At 33.2% G+C, this 20,613-nt stretch overlaps 1 protein-coding gene across 5 annotated transcripts in view; it reads right to left on the reverse strand.

The window, feature by feature from the left end:
- Positions 1–20,613, reverse strand: part of Phf3 (PHD finger protein 3) — an 89,046-nt gene that overhangs the window by 56,812 nt on the left and 11,621 nt on the right. For 2 of the 5 annotated variants that reach the window (XM_071613279.1, XM_071613278.1), the window contains exon 2: positions 19,863–20,131. The exons of the other annotated variants lie outside the window; for them this stretch is intronic. In XM_071613279.1, the coding sequence (XP_071469380.1) occupies positions 19,863–20,106 (244 nt within the window). In that variant the 5' untranslated portion in view covers positions 20,107–20,131. The remainder of the gene's footprint in view (positions 1–19,862; positions 20,132–20,613) is intronic. 5 annotated transcript variants of the gene reach the window in all.

The raw sequence follows: 20,613 nt of genomic DNA on the forward strand, positions 1-20,613 counted from the left end.
AAAACTATTAAGGGAAAAGGATATAATGAGACTTTAGAGAAAAAAAACAAATGCCACATTAATTTTCTGCATCTTGATTTGCACAAACTAAATGAAATTATATCTTGGGAACAAGGAGTAAATTTGAATACTGGACAGAATATCAGATGATATTCAGAAATTATTTTTTCATTATAATTATGATATGGTGTAAATGTCCTCGGAGATACATAGTGAAGTTCAACTAAATGGATAGACTGGACAGGTGAACTGGTAAAGTAATAAATTAAAACAGTAAATACAGCAAAACATTAACAGTTGTTGAATCTTGCTAAAGGGTATCTGTGCATATACTGTACTATTTTTATCAGTATATTTTAAATGTTCAAAATACAAAGTTAAATTTAAAAATAAAAAGGCTAGCCCAGTGGCACAAGCCTGTAATAACACCGACTCAGGAGGCTAAGGCAGGTGAATCACAAGTTCAAAGCTAGCCTCAGCAACTTGTCGAGGCCCTAAGCAACTTAGCAAGACTGTCTCAAAATATAAAATAAAAAGGGCTGGGAGCTGGGCAGGGTGGCACATGCCTGTAATCCCAGCAGCTGGGGAGGCTGAGGCAGTAGGATCCCAAGTTCAAAGCCAGCCTCAACAATGGCAAGACACTTAAACAACTGTGAGACCCTGTCTCTAAACAGGGCTGGAAATGTGGTTCAGTGGAGTGCTCTCAAGTTCAATCCCTGGTGCCAAAAAAAAAGGTGGGGGGGGGGGGGGGATACCTGAGGATGTGTTCAATCCCTGGTATTTAAAAACAAAATTAAAAACTAAAATAGAAGTATCCTTAACCAGGATATATAAATAGCAAATGATTTAATCCACTTTATTCCAAAACAAATTTAAAATGGCTTTTAAAAAAGAATATAGGGGGGGGCTGGGGTTGTGGCTCAGCGGTAGAGCGCCTGCCTAGCATGTGCAAGGCCCTGGGTTCGATCCTCAGCACCACATAAAAATAAATAAATAAAATAAAGATATTGTGTCCAACTATAACTAAAAAATAAATGTTAAAAAAAAGAATATAGGGGCTGGCTGGGGTTGTGGCTCAGTGGAATAGCGCTTGTCTAGCATATGTGAGGCACTGGGTTCAATCCTCAGCACCACAAAAAAATAAATAAATAAAGATATTATGTTCATCAACAACTAAAAAATAAAAATTTTTCAAAAAGGGGATATAAAGCTGGGCAAGATGGTACACGCCTGCAATCCCAACTACTCAGGAGGCTGAGGCAGAAGAATCACAAGGTCATGACCAACCTGGGCAAAAAACCAAGACTGTCTCAAAATAAAAATTTCAAAAAGTGATGGGTATATACAGCTCAGTAGCAGAACACTTGCCTATTATGTGTAAGGCCCTGCATTCTATCCCCAGTACCACAAAAAAAAATTTTTTTTTAAAAAGGATATACAATACAAAGTAATATTTTAAAATGGAAAAAGAAAGTTTGAGAAAAGTTAAACAAAGCCAAAAAAAAAAAAAAAAATTAGGAAAAAACGAGGATGAAGTCAAGGATAATGTTAATACCCAGAAAGAGATACAAACATTTGTATTTTCTCAGAAGTTTCCTGATTTTCAAAGTTTGTTAGGTATTCAGCAAAACACTTTAGGGAAAAAAATATGAAAAATAGTGTACATTAAAAAGATTCTGTCTCGCCAGGCACACCTGTAACCCCAGAGGCTCAGGCGGCTGAGACAGGAGGATCGTGAGTTCAAAGCCAGCCTCAGCAAAAATGAGGCACTAAGCAACTCAGTGAGACCTTATCACTAAATAAAATAAAAAGCAGGGCTTGAGGATGTGGCTCAATGGTGGAATGCCACTGGATTCAATCCCTGGTACCATAAGAGAGAGAGAGAGAGAGAGAGAGAGACACAGACACAGACACACACACATTGATTCTGTCTCAAAATAAAATACCATTTCAATGGACACCTATATATATACCAGCTTTCATTAGACTTTTAAGTTTACACTAAGCAGATAGTTTCCAAAGGGGGCATGTATAATCTAGAGGGGATACATAAATAATCTGTGGCCTGGAATAAAATATTATGTATATAAACTATTACTTAAAACCCATCCTAGCAACTCAGCAGGCTGAGGCAAGAGGATGGATAGTTCAAAGCCAGCCTCAGCAAAAAGTGAGGTGCTAGGCAACTCAGTGAATCTCTGTCTCTAAATAAAATACAAAAATAGGGTTGGGGATGTGGCTCATTGGTTGAGTGCCCCTGAGTTCCATGCCTGGTATCAAAAAATAAACTAAGGGCTGGGATGTGGCTCAAGCAGTAGCGCGCTCGCCTGGCATGCGTGCGGCCCGGGTTCAATCCTCAGCACCACATACAAACAAAAGATGTTGTGTCCGCCAAGAACTGAAAAATAAATATTAAAAAAATAAATAAATAAAAGGCTAGGGCTGTGGCTCAGCAGTAGCGCACTTGCCTGGCATGTGTGACGTACTGGGTTCGATTCTCAGCACCACATATAAATAAATAAACAAATAAAGGTCTATCAACAACTTAAAAAATATAAAAAAAAATTAAACCTTACCAATATTTAATCAGACTCATACTAGTATCTTTGGTAGATTCATGACACAATTTAGCTGAAGAGAGATTCTGAGACAATAAGAATTCCATAAGTTGGAGGAACTGACAACATTAATGAATTTGTCTATATTTTGCACTGTTACAGAATGTCATTAATACCATCTTTTTTTTTTTTTTTTTAACTGAGGATTGAACTCAGGGTTACTCAACCACAGAGCCACATTCCCAGCCCTATTTTCTATTTTATTTAGAGACACAGTTTCACTGAGTTGCTTAGTGCCTTGCTTTTGCTGAGGCTGACTTTGAACTCACAATCCTCCTGCCTCAGCCTCCTGAGCCACTGGGATTATAGGCATGCACCACCATGGCCAGCAATACCATTTCTTTTATGTTAAAAAAAAAGTTATAAATAGTAGACTGTTCATAATAACTTCAGTGAAATGGGAAATGACTATTAAAATATTTATATAATATCAAGTTTCTCCATTAATTCACAGCAAGGGTCTAAAAAGAGGAGTTGTATTTAACGATGAGTTACACATTTTTATTTTACAAATGTTTAAAACTAAAACAAGTATTACAAACATTCTGGCCTCTTCTGTCATAAACAGCTGTGAAATGTCATATTAGAAATAAATAACCTTAGTCTGTCCCTTCGATGAGATGACATTTTATACTTTTCTTTTTTTTTTTAATGTGGTGCTGAAGATTGAAGCCAGTGCCTTGCATGCACTAGGCAAGCACTCTACCACTAAGCTACCACCGCAGCCCAAGATAACATTTTAGTAAGGAGTAAAAAGGTAATTGCTTCTCTTAAAATAAAATTAATTAATTAATTAATTAAGAACATGGGCTAAGAAAATCAATGCTGAGGTACGTTTCCATCATTATGTGAGTTTAGCTAGAAATGAAATGTAGTACTTATAAAAAAATTCTTACTGAACATTAAAAAGTTTTCAAATAAAAAGGTTGAGTTTGGGGGCTGGGGTTGTAGCTCAGCAGTAGAGCTCATGAGGCTCTGTGTCTGATCCTCAGCACATAAAAATAAATAAAATAAAAGGTAATGTGTAAAACTATAAATATATATGTGTGTGTGTGTGTATACATATATAGAGAGGGAGAGTTTTTGAGCTCAAATGGTAAAAAAAAAAAAAAATTATGTAAAAATTTTCCATTAGTTGAAAAGAACAAGAAACACACTGAAAGATGATGGAAATATTCCAATTAACCCAAATAAAGGCCTTCATGAACTTGATATACAAAAAAATAACCCCTAGGATTAGAACTTATTAACTGCAGACTACAGTGAATTTCTTCCATTTGAATAAATGTTATCATTATTGAGTTACCTTTTTTAGCTATGATAGTGATTCAAATCCGATATCAAAGTAAACTCAATTTAGGACTGTACACATAAAAGATTATTTCAGCAGTTTGGGAGGATCACAAGTTAAAAGTCAGTCTCAGCAACTTAGTGAGGACGTAAGCAACTTAGTAAGACTAAGACCCCTGTTTCAAAATTAAAAAATAAAAAAGACAGAGATGTGACTCAGTAGTAAAGAGCCTCTGGGTTTAATACTGGTGCCAGAAAGTAAAAATGAAAATAAAAATTATTATTTCAGGTAAAATTTTCAAGAATAATTAAACATGTATTCATTGGCTTTCCAAAAATGTTCTTATACGATCACTAATTTTAATTAATAACTCTAAGTATAAATGTTATCTATAACTCATCATTTCAAAATATCTATTATATGTATTACATAAAAAACACATTAATGGTATAGCAGGACACGTACATAAAAATATTGGTGTGTACTTCAAAATGTCTTACTTATAAACATACAGTCAAGTTTAAATAATGCTATTTTTAATGAAATAAAGCTTCAGATACACAAAGAGTAACCTTTATACCTATATCCTTCAGGATGAAATACCACAAGAATTAAATCTCCCTATAAAATTTTTGATATGAACAAATGATCATCCTCTATGAACAGAGATCTGGATTTTATGAACTAAGCCTTGGGGGTGGGGGGGTGGGGATGAATAAGCAGCCTAGAAAAATCTTTGACAAACGAGACAGGATCAGCTCTGAAAAAAGTTTCCAAAAATCCTAGGATGACCTCTAAGCTCCAAAGAGGTACTGATCTTAGCCTCCCCATACAAGTTAACCACAGAAGATGTGCTTGAAACTACAAACTGTTGCTCAATATCTATTTAGTCATTCCTTCTCATTTACTAGAATTCTTTTTTTTTTTAAACTGGGTACATGATCACCCATAATAAAGACTACCCTTTGCAATGTACTTTACTGCTAGATGTGACTACTATCTAAGTTGATCCAAGGGATATTAAGTAAAAATTATGCATGCATTTCAGGATATGATCTTAAATGAAAGGATATTACCTTCCCTTTCTTCTTCTTTACTGACTGGGATCCACAGTGGGTAGCTAGAGAAGACATCTGAAAATGAGGTATACCTAGAAATAGTGATCACATACAGCAATGCAAAGTAGAAGGAACTTAGGTCCCTGGCACTGTGGGACTCCACACCAGCTCTCACCCTGAACCATTACATGACAAAATTGCTTTCTTTATACTACTGTTATCTGGAGTTTCCTATCACTCTCAGCTGATACTAATTCTAACTAAACCCGAATAACAAATTCTAAGTCAAGATCGCAGAGAACCTAGGGAAAGAACACAGTTCTGGAATCCATAAAGTGTTTCTGGAGTTATCTGAGAGGCTGAAGAAATGAGAAATGGAAGGAAGCTGAGGTTTATGATTTAGGGAAATCCAGGTAACCAACCAGGTTTCTCTTCTTCTCTAAAAACAGGGATCTTACACTACACCAAGAAATTATAAAAGTCAGTCCTCTGGCTGGCAGGTATATTCATCTCTAGGACAGAGAAGGCAAACCAGGAACAAGTACCTAAAACAAATCATCTCTCTCCAGGGCCACTACAAGTCAGTCAAATAGTCTTGGATAACTCATAAAAAGAATTCTGTTCTCAGAATTCCTTTCTGGTCAACATCCCCAAAGACAGCAAAAAAAAGGGGATGTGGGGTACAGATTTTATTGCTGACGTTTCTTCTTGAGAGAAAATTTTAAAAAGGTAAGAATAACTATGGTATTAATTACACAAAGGAAAAGCAGAAAAAATACAAGGTCAAGAATACATGAGTTGGAGCACAGCATAGTGTAATCCCAGCAGCTCGGGAAGCTAAGCCAGGAGGATCACAAGTTCAAAGCCAGCCTCAGCAATTTAGTGAGGCCCTAAATGACTTAGTGAGACCCTGTCTTAGAATAAAAAATGAAAAGGGGCTGGAGATGTAGCCCAGTGGTTAAGCACCCTTCGGTTCAATACCAGTACCAAAAAAAAAAAAAAAAAAAAAAGTGCCTACAGGTCCTTAATATTCTTTTAAACAGATTTTTCTTTGAAACAGGGTCTTTCCGTGTTGCTCAGGATAGCCTCTAAATCCTGGGCTCAGGCAATCATCCTACCTCAGCCTCCAAAATTGGCTAGGACTATAGGTAGGTGTCATGGTACCCAGCAACTCCAAAATTATTTTTAAATTACAAAGTAGACTAATCCACTACTTTAAGGACTGCAGAGTTGTTTGTAAGCCATCTTGTGTTTAGTAAGTAAGTTCTGTAAATCTAATATGCAAGAGTGTGCTAAGACTATAAAAAAGAGACATATTTGATCATGTTGGTACTACATTAACCAATTACCAAATTAAGAATCCTAGTCTTCAAAGTTTCAAAAATCACTAAATACTGGCTGTTCTGCACAAAAGACTAGCTTATCCAAACAGTACCATTAAACTTTTTAAGCTATGTTAAATGTATAAACATCAAATAATTAATTGCAAAATTATTTAATTAGAACACATCCTGTTTTAAGAGTACAAATAGTCCTGGAAATGGTAAAGACTTATAAATGGTGTTTAGTATGTACTAATGTGATGAACTTACTTATTCAGATTCCAAGCTGAGATCACAGAGAAGTTATAAAAACAAATTCTGATTATAGATATGGTAAATTAATTTGAGGGGAAGGACTTTTTTTTTTGCAGATCAAAGAAGGACCCAAAAGGAATTCAGCTAGAAAGGAAGGAAAAGGGAGAAAGTGAAAATGAACTAATACAGAAAATAAAATAGAATATGGCCACCTGACAAGCACATCATATATTTTCAAAATGTCCTATGATGAGGTGTCAAAAAAATTCTCTTTCTTATTTCTGCCTAAAACCAGAACCCAGAAACCAAACTCATTCTATTACTATAAATTAAAAGAGTCATGGGTTAAAAATACATTTGAAAGTAGAGAAATTTAACCATTTCCAACCTTCTCTAAGGAGAAAAGTAAATTCAAATTCATACTTTTCAGAATTGACTCACTTCATCACATTCTTTATAATTACTTTTAATACAATTTAAGATGTCTTTAGTATATGACTTATATTCCCTTTAAAATATAGTGCCACATTTTATAAATTTTATATTTGCAAACATAAAAAGAATACTTCCTAAACTGCAATAGCAGTTACCTAATGATCAGATAGATCTGGGGAAAAAAAAATACTTTGCCTTTCTGACTCAAAACACAGAAATTTTGTCTTTTTCCTCTTACCTGGCAATTGGAACACATAATTACCAGGTGGTAGTAGTCCTAACAAGCAGATAGAAATCTAGTTTTAGTTGTTCAAACTAATAATCTTAGAATATTATTTCTTCAGGTGTGTCATTCTCCCAAAGAAAATTTAAAGCTATTAAAACTATCAAACTACAACCAAATAATTATTTTTAAAAAATTTAAATAAAACTATCTTGGTTCATTCCCTTAAACTATCTCAGATTGCTCTCTTAACACAAGAGAACACCATTCACACACAATAGTCTGAGACAGGTACCTATTGGAGTTGTGCAATCCAGCCAATAAAATGGTTACACCCTAATCTCAAATTTTGGTTACAGAACATTAACTTTACCAGGAACAAAGGACAAACACATGCTTCTCACAGAGCTTTTAAAATCTATAGAATCTAACACTGGCCCCATTGATTAAAAACACTTATACCCATGAACTTTGTTGGAAAAAGAAAAAGAGATAATTACACTACAGTTCTCAGTATTATGTAATTTATCTTCATATCAATACATTTTAAAAATCTGGTGGCAAATTATATCCAAGGCAGGTTGTTTGTTTCAACTGGGCCAGACCACTATATTAGTCTGTATAATACTGCTTATAAGGGGATACCTATTGAGGGACATTTTTTAAAGCCCTTGTGCACTGAAAAGTCACTAAGGATTTTCTTTTAATATATCACACATCATGATAAAACTATGTATGAATTTTCATTCTAGTTGTAATATAAAAATAATTTTCCTTCCCCTGGTCACTAGGTTTGTTTTCACGTTTAGGACATGATATTTTTCTCCTCGAAATCTTCGTTTTTCTCCTCCAGAAATGATTGCTAGAAATTTGACAGCCAAAGTTGAGGCCCACCTGCAACATGTGTTCTATTCATTATCAGAACGTCTGGTCCCCACTACTGGTTTTCACTTATTCCTTTTATACTTTTTTCAGTCAAAATGTTCTAAATGTTTACTATTCTAGTGCCCAAATGAACAACCTATTTAGAAGTAATCCCTGCCTTTATAGCAGTAAATCATTTAATTTAAATTAATGTTTGATCTTAATTAAACTATTTAGTAAATCCCCATGAATTAGTTGTGAGATTAAACACAATAATGTCAAGAACCGTAAAAGGTCTTGGATTTTACTCACAAACTGACAAACCAGCCTGTTCCTTATTCATAGATGCTGACAAAATACACAAGACTACTGGTACAGAGACAAAGAACTCTGTCATTCATAGCACAGAAAACAGCAAGATTATGTTGTGTTAGTTTCCCTTGCCTCCTACAGTTTCCTAGAGACAACACACAGATTTACCTTAATAAATATCTACACACACAGTGGACTGAAATATAAGAAAGGCACAGGACAAGAAATTTATTGCTTTTGCAGTGAAGAGTAAGCAAGCCTACTCTTTGACATAAGAGGTCAGGGTGAGAGAGCAAACCTTATTACCTCATCCCCCAAGGTTGCTTACTGCAGTCACAACTCAGGAAAAAAGTGGTCAGGACACTGCATTATTAACATACCCAGAAAGTAAGTTCAAGAACTCACGGCCCATGGCAAACTACCTCTCCCCACAAGTGTATGTTACGCATAACTAATCTCATTAAACACCCTTTTAAAAAAATCAGAAAAAAAATTATTTCTATATAAACTTTAAAGATCCATGATAAGGGAGACAAGGTTTTACTCAACATTATGTAACTGCTGCCTGGCACTCATACTTGACACAAAATGAATAAATAAAAAACAACTCATTTTTAACAAAAATACTTCAAAGTTAATGTTTTCAATTACAAAATGAGCGGAGAGGGCATTTTTTTCTTGTACCTAAACTGAATTCCATCCTGAAACAATGACTTTACCTGAAAAAAGGTTTCAGATACACTGTATACTTCAACCTGCTGGCACTTTTATTAAAAGCATACCCTTATACCACCTTTTTAGTATTCATGATTGACTCAATCTCTGGCCAATGATTACTTCTCTAAACCTCTTGGGTTTTAGTAATTATAAACATACTAATAAATCTCTTCTACAGACACAAACATTCTTTAGAAAGGAAAACAGAGAGCTATTCTTTTTTGTTCTTCTAAAAACAGAGTTTAATAAAAAAAAAAAACAACTAATCCTTATTTTCTTAAAACTTCAAAGCTAAATAAATTTGGGAACCAGTTTAGAGCCCTGATTTAATAGTACTCAGGTACTTAGGGGCAGAAAATTTTACTGTTCAAATCTGACTATTGTGACTTATTAGTGAACTTAGAAAATTAATCATTCTGGAAATCCTCAAGGCTATAAAATGGGATTTATCTACAGATCTGAAGTTCTCTGAATATTTAATGAGAAAATGGAGGCAAAGAACTTTTGAATTGTACTTAGTACATACATTAATGCCCACACATATTAACTATTAATTTAGAAATTTACTTTAAATATAATCCTTTCTGAGAAAAGACCTGGAGGCTTTCTTTATAAGCTGCCTGCTTACAGATTCATCTTGAAATAATTTTCCCCAAAATTCTGAGAATATAGCTAGTTTACAACAAATGTAAACTAGCCATTCAAATAACAACATAACATGTTCAAAGATTTTGGTGTCTTTTTGTGAGTTAATCTTATATAAGCTTAGCAATGCTACGGTATCCAGATATTTGTTCAAACAATAAAGGTGGCTGTAAAGGTGTTTGTTTTTTTTAAATGGTTTACATTTAAACAATCAGACTTTGAGTAAAACAAATTACACTCTCATACAATCAGCTGAAGGGTTTAAGAGACACCCTGAGTTAGAATTTTACCACCAGACTGTTTCTGAATCAAGCTGCATGCAACTCTTCCCTAAATCTCCAGCATGCCAAGAGCTGCAATTGTGACTCAATGGTAGAGCGCTTGCCTAGGATGTGTGAGGCACTAGGTTCAATCCTCAGCAGCACATAAAAATAAATAAAATAAAAATAAATCTCCAGCCTGCCGGCCTACCCTACAGATTTGGGGCTTGCCAGCCTCCGTAATTAATAACTAATTCCTTTAAAAAAATAAAAATAAAAAAAATCAATATCACTTTTACTGTAAATACACACACATGCACCCCACAAACTGGCTGTTCTATCTGGAGAACCCTAATACACTTACAAACTCTGAAAAGTTTAATAGCTGTATTACCAACACAAAACTAACAAATAAGATATAACTAATAGGAGGAAAGGATCTTGAAAGCAAGGAAACTAATGCAACGTAACCCTGGAAAAAATAAATAACAGCTTAAAATTCAACACTGACAAAGACAAGATAATAATGTACAGGGTTCCAAAATCCTTAAGAATTATCAGATATTAATAATTTTCTATTTATTACCAAATATTAATAATTTTACATTTATTACAGATTAACTAGGTCACTCATTCAATGTTGCAAACTTTATAAGTTTTTTTACCACTTCTTCCCCACTAAATTCCATTCAATGAAAATAAATAAAAGGTTAAAAAAATGACAACCAAAATCAGATAAGATTTCAACACACCTCTACAGATGAAAAGAAACTGAATAGAAAAGTCTAATGGAATAGCATGAAAAAGAATCAGTTCAGAATCAAAGGTAGTTAAAGGTATGAAAAGGACAACTGTGTCCAATAAGTTTTTAGTCTCTAGCAATGGAATGATAGGAAGGGCATAAGTATTGAGCTGGACCAGAAATAAAGAATTAACAGGAAGAAAAAATTACCTGAAGGCCTAAATCCTAAAAGATCAAATGCCTCTCTTCCAAATCCATTATCTAGCAAGGCCCATAACTAAACACTGATTCCAAGCAAGAAAATCTTTTCCTAACCCTAAACTGAAACTGAATGAACTAGATTCAGTAGGAGAATTACTATCTAAATAAGATACTTCTCATTCTGATATTCAGAGGTTCCACAAAAAACTGCAGGATATCTAGATAAAGTCCACTTATCTCATAGTAAAATTGGACTAAATTTCCCACTGAGAAATATGAAATAGGATTCATTTTAAACATCTACAAAGAACCAATAAGAATCAGACATTTGGGGAAAACCTACAACACTATGGGAAAGAACAAAATAAACAAATGGAAAAATTAATTCAAACAATAGATTGTTATATGTCCCTATGTAAGTAGATTGCTATTTTAAAATGGCATGAATAAAAAGAACAGAGTTCTTAGAAAAATAATTTTCATAATTAAATATTCAAAAACATGGAAACTATGGCAATGAATCTCTCAAAATACACAAAGCAAAAAAAAAAAAAAAAAAAAAACACAAAGAAATAGGTAAGAAACATGGGACAACATCTGTCTACTAGCAATCTGCAGAAAAAACACAAAAAAATTCCTCAAAGTTCAAAGGATTACTCTTCCAAACTGAAAAGGCTCCTGAAGTACCCAGAAAAATAAAAAAAGACTAAACCAGGATGCATCTACATTTCATAATATCAAAAAGAGAAAATCCTAAAGATGGTGTGGAAGGAAGGTTACCTAACAGTACAACAAATACTCATATAAATATAAGGCAACCCATTAGTAATACCAGATGTCAGCAGGCCAAAAATCAATGTTTTAAATTTTTAAATATTCAACTTCTATATAAAAGAAAATCATTGGGCTGGAGGTGTAGCTCAGTGGAAGAGAGCTTGCCTAGCATGTGTGAAGCCCTGGGTTCGATCCTCAGCACCACATAAAAATAAATAAGCAAAATAAAGGTATTGTGTTCATCTACAACTAAAAATATTTTTTTAAAAAAGCAAATCATTAATCAAGTATAATGGTATTACAAGGTTATTAAGGATATATTAAGCAAAGAAAATGTATAGAAAAAAGATGAAGTACTAGAAAGCAATACCATGAATCAAAGAGAGCAGAAAAGCTCTAGGATAAGAGATGTCCAACAGGCAAAGAAAATGACAATAATACAATGACAAAGAAGAGACAGAACAGGAATGGGGTCGTGGCTCAGCAGTAAAGTGCTCACCTAGCATATATACAATGTGCTGGGTTCAATCTTCAATCTTTAGCATTACATAAAAATAAATACATAAAATAAAGGTATTGTGTCCAACTGCAACTTTTTATATATATATAAAAGAAAAAGAGAAGAGACAGAACAATGACAAAGAGCTTGGGAGGATAGGAAAAACAACTCAACAGACCAATAGCACACTCAAGACTTTGGGAAAAGAACCCTGTTATAATATCACAGAAATGTTAAGTTTAAAAAAAAAAAAATGTGTAGTCAGCTACTCAAGGAACAAATTTGTACTTATCTTCGACCAAGATTTGTTTTTTGGTTTAAGGTTTGTTTTTTTGTTTTAAGTGAAAAAAGCAATGGCCTTTGAGAATAACAATAAAATGAAATTAGTAGTACACGACAACAATAAAATACAGCGATAGACACAGTGATAGAAAGTTAATTTTATTTCATATTTTAAATTATAAAGCCAGAAAATTTGATATTCAGTCAATGCAAAGTAAAATTAAAATATGCTTGGTGTTATAGTATGTTAAGCTAAGGAAAGCAAAAGTAAATGGAACCAAGTAGAAGTGAAACAGAAAAACTAAATAATATACAAAATGAAGACGTGAATTAGAAAACTCTGGTCTTGGTCCAGAAACTCCCTCTCTGGGGATTTTCTGAATTTAGAAAATGATACTTTAATATCTGTATTAAAAGGTTTGTTTTATCTATGAGCGCAATTTTTATTTTTGGTATTAAAGATGACGTGTAGAAATGACTAATGATGCTGGGGTTGTGGTTTAGTGGTAGAGCGCTTGCCTAGTGTGAGGCACTGGGTTCGATTCTCAGCGCCGCATATAAATAAAATGAATAAAATAAAAGTTCAACAACATCTAAAAATATTTTTAAAAAATGACTAATGAAAAACACCTATTTGAGGAGAACAGGCATATACTATTAGAAATGTCTGAATTGAATAACAGTATAACACAAAGTATAAGAAAACAGCAGAAACAAACTAAATAGCAATTGAAGCTGTTTATGTAAATAAAAAGTTATCACTGTGTTTCTAAGTTATATTTCACATAAACAATGAAATACATCAAGCCTACAAAATCATTTAAAATCAAAATAAACACAGATTAATTTTCAATTAATATTTTTAGAGACACTTTAGGTGGGTGACTCTCATGTGCAAGGCTCTGGGTTCAATTATTAGCATTGCTAAAAACAAATAAAAAACTGATATTTTAGGTTCAAGCAAAGGGGCATCTAATAGAAACAACTATCTGATGCCTAAATCACCAGTGAAACATCCCAATTAAGGGATCATATCCAGCAAAAGTATAAATCCCATATCTGTAGGTTCCCTTTTAGTAATCCATTTGGGGAATTCTCAAGTTCTTCCTTTTAATCACTCAAACTCTGCTTCCCTCTACGACCAACTTAATCTAGTTTTTTTCCATTTGTACATAAAGAAGTCAAATCCCTAGGCTGGGGTTGTGGCTCAGCGGTAGAGCCCTCACCTAGCATGTGCAGAGCCCTGGGTTCGATCCTCAGAACCACACAAAAATAAATAAATAAATATAGGAATTGTGTCCAATTACAACTAAAAAATAAACTATATGAAAAAAGAAGTCAAATCCCTTATCAATATGACAAACTTTCAAACACCTATGGCAACTATTATTTTCTACTCTTTCCACCAGATTCTAACATTCTCTCTCCACTTGCAGATGTTAAAGTAACACCTCTAATTCTATGAGGAGTTACTCAATGGGGTTTTGTTGTTGTTTTTCTAATTAGTTGTACATGGCAGTAAAATGCATTTTGATATACTGTACCCAAATGGAGCACAACTTCTCATTCCTCTGGTGTGTATGTGTTTTAAGTATCTTTATTTATTTTATTTATTTATTTTAATGTGGCGCTGAGTCTCAAATCCAGTGCCTCACACCTGCCAGGAAAGCAATCTACTACTGAACCACAACCCAATATATCTTTAGTACAGTGTTTTTGTTTTTTTTCTTTTTGATATGGGGGACTGAATGCAAGGGCACCTAACCACTAAGCCACATCCTCAGCCTTCTTTTTATACTTTAAATAAAGAGACAGGGTCTTGCTAAGCTGCTTAGGGCCTCACTATATTGCTGAGGCTCGATTTGAACACGTGATCCTCTTGCCTAAGCCTCCCGAGTCACTGGGATTATAGGCATGACCCACCATGCCCAACACAATGTATTTTGATCAGTTTTTTTCATCATATTTGCATGATTACTTTGAATTAGATTTATATTTCTCCTGCTTAAAAGTGATTCTCAAAAGTTGATGAATCATGAACCAAGCATGGTGGGTCACGCCTGTAATCCTAGCAGTTTGGGAGGCTGAGGCAAGAGGATCAGGAGTTCAAAGCCAGCCTCAGCAACTTAGTGAGACCCTAAGCAACTTAGCATTACCCTATCTTTAAATAAAAACAAAAAAGGGCTGGGGATGTGGCTCAGTAGTTAAGTGCTCCGAGGTTCAATCCTTGGTACAAAAAAAAAAAAAAAGTATGAAAATGGTCTAAGAGGGTCACTAAAATACAGTTGTTTTTCAAAATTAGCAAATAAAATACTAGTACTCAGAATAAACAAAAATAGTGACGATTCCAGTGCAAGTGGAGAATTAATTTGCATGTACATTGGTATAATTTGGACAAATAACTCCCTCCTACCCCTAGAAAAAGTACAAATAAAGACTACAATAATAAATATCCCAAAACTGGATTTTATTGGACCACAGCACCACTATGCTTACTTAGTTCAACGTATTTTCTAATAGAAAACTGTTGTGCAGCCAGGCATGATGGCACATGCCTATAATCCTAGTGGTCCAGGAGACTGAGGCAGGAGGATTACGATTTAAAGCCAACTTCACTAGCAGCTTAGTGAGGTCCTAAGCAACTTAGCAAGACCCTGTCTTAAAATAAAAAAGGGCTGTGGATGTGGCTCAATGATTAAGGGCCCCTGGGTTCAATCCTTCGTATAAAAAAAAAAAAATGTTGTCCAAAAAAAGCATGAAGCCATAAAACCTGTAAATACTTTTCAAACTAATCTCAGTGACACAATGGATCATAAATCATTTTTCCAGGACAAGTGCAACATAATTTTTTTTCCAATTCTAAACAGATGAATTCTGTTTTTAATAATGAATTATAGCGGTATGATTAAAAGTTACAAAACACAAATACTACAGATTCTCACTCATGTAGAAGCTACAAAAGTTGATTTCACAGAAGTACAGAGCAGGACAGTGGTCACTTGAGGTTAGGAAAGGTAGTGGGAAGGGAGTTTGGAGGGAGATAGGATAGCAAATATCAAAATACAGTTAAGAAAGAAGAATAAGTTCTAATATTCTATAGCACAGTAGGGTGACTATAGTTCACAATAAATTTATAATGTATTTTTTAAAAATTAGAAGGAATTTGAAGCCTCCCAACACAAAGGAAAAAAATGATGTGTCTGAGGAAACGTTAATTGCCCTGATTAATGTATCAAATTATAACACTGTACTCCCATAAATATGTACAATTATTATGTGCCAATTTAAAAAAAAAACATGTGCCAAAACATGACTAAATCATAACACGGATGAGAAATTTGTAAACTTAGTTAAGATGTATTACAATACTTTGCTCAAAAGGAAAGCAGTACAAGACAAAATTCTTTTTTTAAACAACAGTGCTTGATTATCATATAGTATCAGTGGTATTCATGATAAGAAAACAATTAACAAGTGCATGTTAGACACTTTACAGTTGAAAAACCACATAAGCACACAATATGAACCAACTCACAGCAAATATGAAGTATTATCTATAGGAGTCAAATAATTTTTTAAATTTGCCTCATCTCTAAAAGCCATGTTATAGAAAGGATTTTTTAAATAATTTAATTTAGCAAATTATGATTTTGCAAGGCATGATCAAGCCTGGAAACATCATCTTAGTTTAACGGAAGGAGTATAGTAACTACAAGTGCTATATGAATAAAAGACTACTCTGAATACCCACGCATGTTATCTACAATGTGTCTGTCTTCCTGGTCTTTAGGTAATGTTGATCAACACAGTAAAAACAAATAAAACACAAACATCAAACATTTCTCTTCAATGCATTACATAAAGAAACAAATCATAAAAACAAGTTTTTTTTTTTCCAATGAATGGGTCATCACTGGCAATGTAAAAGGGGAACGCATTCGTTTATAAAATTAGAAATAAAATTAACATTTCTTCATGACACTGATAATGCCAGTAAACAGCATTTCAATAAATTTGAATACAGTCCTTAAGTGGTATATATAAAACATATTCAGTATCTTAAAACTTATTAATTGGAAAATATTGTTTTTAAGGGCTGGGGAGGTGGCTCAAGTGGTAACGCGCTCGCCTGGCATGCGCAGGGCGCTGGGTTCAATCCTCAGCACCACGTAAAAATAAAATAAAGATGTTGCGTCCACCAAAAACTAAAAAATAAATATTAAAAATTTCTCTCTCTCTAAAAAAGAAAATATTGTTTTTAATTTAAAACTAAAAAGATTTTTTAGAAGTATAATAAGTGATTTAATGATCAAGATTGAGTATCTAGTATTTCCTGGCTTTCCTCACTCAGTGGGATTTAGATAGATAGATGGATGGATGGATGAATGTATTAGTGGGCGGCACGTCTAAAAGCCATATGCAAATATTGCAGGTAAACTAATACTTTACAGAGTCAAAAGCATTCAAAAAAAGATCAGAAGTCCATTGGTTGCTCTCTTGGAAAAAAAAAAAAAAAATCAAGCAATTAGCATCCCAAACAATTGCTTAATGTAATATTCCCTATTCCCTATTGTTGTTATTTTTTAAAACTACTATATGATTTCTGGAGACAACTGAAATATAACGCAAACCACTCAACTATGTCAATGAAAAATTGGTCTTTACTAAATACAGAAAACAACCTGGTTCAGCCTAACAGAACAAGATATGGAAACTATTTTGTTTGCAAATTTTATAACACTAAGAAAACAAAGTTACAAAGTAACCACAATCTATAGCTGTCACTCTCCTGAGAATACAAATAGGATAATTTCATCAAAACAAAGTAAAAACCTATAGTGTTAAGGTAAAAACATCTAACTAAGAAATGTCATTTTTATAACAAAGGCTGAAATAACTTACAAACAGCTGAAAAGTTACTGGCCACATAGTGCTTTCATTAACAGTTACAATAAGATTTCTTCTTTGAAATGCACTAGTAAATCTAATATTATTCCAAAACAAAAAGTCAAAAGTTTTATTTTAAAAAATACTTTCCATTTTGCTCTTGTTATAAAATGTTTGGGCCTTTACTGAACCAAATATCCTAAAATGCAAAAAGAACTTTGAAGTGTGTAAGATAAATCCCCTGACAGATGGCACAATGAAATTTAAACAATCCTGGACAGAAGAGCTTTATCATTATTTTTTCCCCATATACTCCCTGACACATCTTAAAAACATACATACTACAGGTATATGATTGCAACAGTTCTGCTACAGAATCTAAAATAAACAATTGTAGCAAACAAATTTTAAGGTAGGAAGATTCAGAAAGTAATTCTATTCAAGTTGAAGTTCAAAAGATAAAAGAATCATGAACAAGTATAAATAAATCAAACCTCAAAAAAATTTAAATACTTCACTAAAGAAAACTTCTAAAAGAAAGAAATGAAAACAATTCACATGAAAAAAAATCTTTTCATATCAACAGGAACCAATTTTTTTAAAAGGGGATAGCAAGTAGGATTACTGATGTTACTAAAGAGTAGAATTTTCTAAGTAAAAATGTCTAAAAAGATAATACATGAGTCAATTTCAGACCCAAATACAACATCCTTTGAAGATAATTATAACTCCAACAACAAGTAAACAAATATTAAATAAATGTTCTTCCTGAACTTGGACTAAATTGAGAAACAGTGTGCATACAACCAAACACTGTCAAAGTGCTTATTAACAATAAAGATAATTAGAAATACTATACTGACACAGGCACCAAAACTTGAACAATGCATACATAAAACAATTTTTAAAGCTTTAAAACATTTAAAATACAACAAGAACAATGTAAACCTATGTGGTAACACAACACAATGAAAATAATTCAGAGATACAGCATTAGCAACAATTCAAAACCTCAGTATTAAGGAATGGTTCACAGATTCACAGCATCCAGAGTTGAGGTCTTCAGGCAGAGTAATGTGACAAATTTATGGGTTAACAGCAGATCACCCATTCCAAAGTTAAGTAATGCTATATAAAATTTTAAATATTTGGCAGAAAATATTAAAATAAAATGAAAAATATACTGGAAAACTATACTTGAGAAGAGGTCTAGAGTCATGAGACACAAACCAAGATCACATAAACCTGTGCACTACTTCAGGGAATGATGAAGGAAAGTCTTACCTTTCCATGTGAGGCTTTAAACCTTTATCTAATTTTAGCTTACAGAGAACTAACTGCCTCAAAGTTTAGGGTAATATTTCCTTTGCTGTATAAAAGAAAAACTACTTATTTTTCTACATATTAACATAATGCCAAAGTGACTTCTTATTAAATATAGTTTAGTTTTAAAGAAATTTAATTAATCTCGCTCTTGGCTAGTTCAATTGTAGATCCTAGAGCAGTGCTGTCCAATATAAACATAATGCAAGCCACATAATGTGATTTTAAATTTTCAAGTAGCCACTTCTTTCAAAAACAAAACATAAAATAAGCCGGGCAGGACGGTTCTTCTACTTAGCTTATTGAGACAGGAGGCTTGACACAAGGAGTTTGAAACCATCTTAGGCAACATAGCAAAAGCATTCTCAAAAAAAAAAAAGGAAAAAGAAATCACACAACATTTATTTTAATAATTTTTAACCAAAAATATCACTTTAACACATAATGAACATTTTAAAATGCTCATTTTTATTTTTATAACATTTTATATAATCTTTTTTTCACACAGACTTCAAAATCTCATGCATTTTATAGTACATCTCAATTAGTACTGGATGCATTTCAGGAAATCAACAGTAATATGTGGCTAGTTGTTACTATACAGGAGAGCACAGGTCTGGAGGTTTATTCCTGGTTTTGAGACACATTCACAATACTAAAGAATCTGAAACTGGAGCAAAGAATGTATTAAATTTGAAGGGCTGGGAGGAACATTAGGAAGGGTCAATTCAGCCTCCCCCTCCCTTGACTCCAGCAGGCCTAGGGTAACAACATGTCCCAATCTGCCAGGCAATCCCTATTTGCTAGTAAGACTCCCAATTCACAGCTGTTTTGATGACATAATAATTAACAGCACATCCTATGTTCTCATAATATCCCAATCTGGTTGATAAATTACATGGTCATTCAAACTGTATCTACAATACCCTTAAAGATAACTCCACACTCCTTGGAAGAAAATTTAGTTTAAATTCTAATTCTGATGCCTGGAAAAGAAGCTCTATATTCAAAGGAAAGAACCCTAAATTCACTACCCTCACCATCAAAAAACAAAAAAACAACCAAAAAAAAAAAAAAAAACAAAAATGCTGCTGAAAATTCTTATTTTAAATTGCAGACTAAAAAAAGAAAAAAAAAAAAAAAGTAAGAATTACCTGTTGAACAAGGCATCTGGAAATTGGGATCATTGCTATCCAAAACAGGCAAACAGAACTGGTTACTTGCAGATCCTAGCATAGGATCCTTATCGCTGAGCATGTTCTTCAGCGAGTCCTCTAAGACATTTTGACTTGTACTAAAATCCTCACAGACTTCATTCTCCAGGTTGGATCCTAGAAATAGGGCATCATCTAAGTGTTCAGTAGGAATTAAATGATTAAATGTATCAACTATATCCATGAAGACTTCTGTGTGTCTTTCAGCCCTATAGAAAGACAAAAAAAATACCATAAGAAATAAAGCTATCAATTGAAAATCACCTAATACCAAATTATTTTAATAGTTTTGAATCTAAGAACACACTTCTGAATTTTTGTTTCAAAAAAAATCCTCACTGTTTTTAGAATATACATTTGGAAATGTGGAATGAATCTTTACTAAATAATCTTTCTTTATCATGCATGTAGAATATTATTTTACCAGAAATCCTAAATGTTTACTCAATTCATTACTTTTAGGAAAAAAAATATGTATACAGTTCAATAATTTGACACATTTAAAAGAATTACATGGCTTAAACCATATGTTTTTAACCATAATGTTTCCATAAATTAAGAATCAAACACTTTTACAATAAGTCCAAGTATATGAACTAAAATCAAGTCATTTAAATTATTGTTCCATACCTAGCAAAACTGTAAAGGATCCTCGCTTTATTTACAAGGCATTTAAATTATCTAAAGAAAA

Source organism: Marmota flaviventris, chromosome 6 (assembly GCF_047511675.1).
Source record: "Marmota flaviventris isolate mMarFla1 chromosome 6, mMarFla1.hap1, whole genome shotgun sequence".
Classification (NCBI taxonomy): domain Eukaryota; kingdom Metazoa; phylum Chordata; class Mammalia; order Rodentia; family Sciuridae; genus Marmota; species Marmota flaviventris.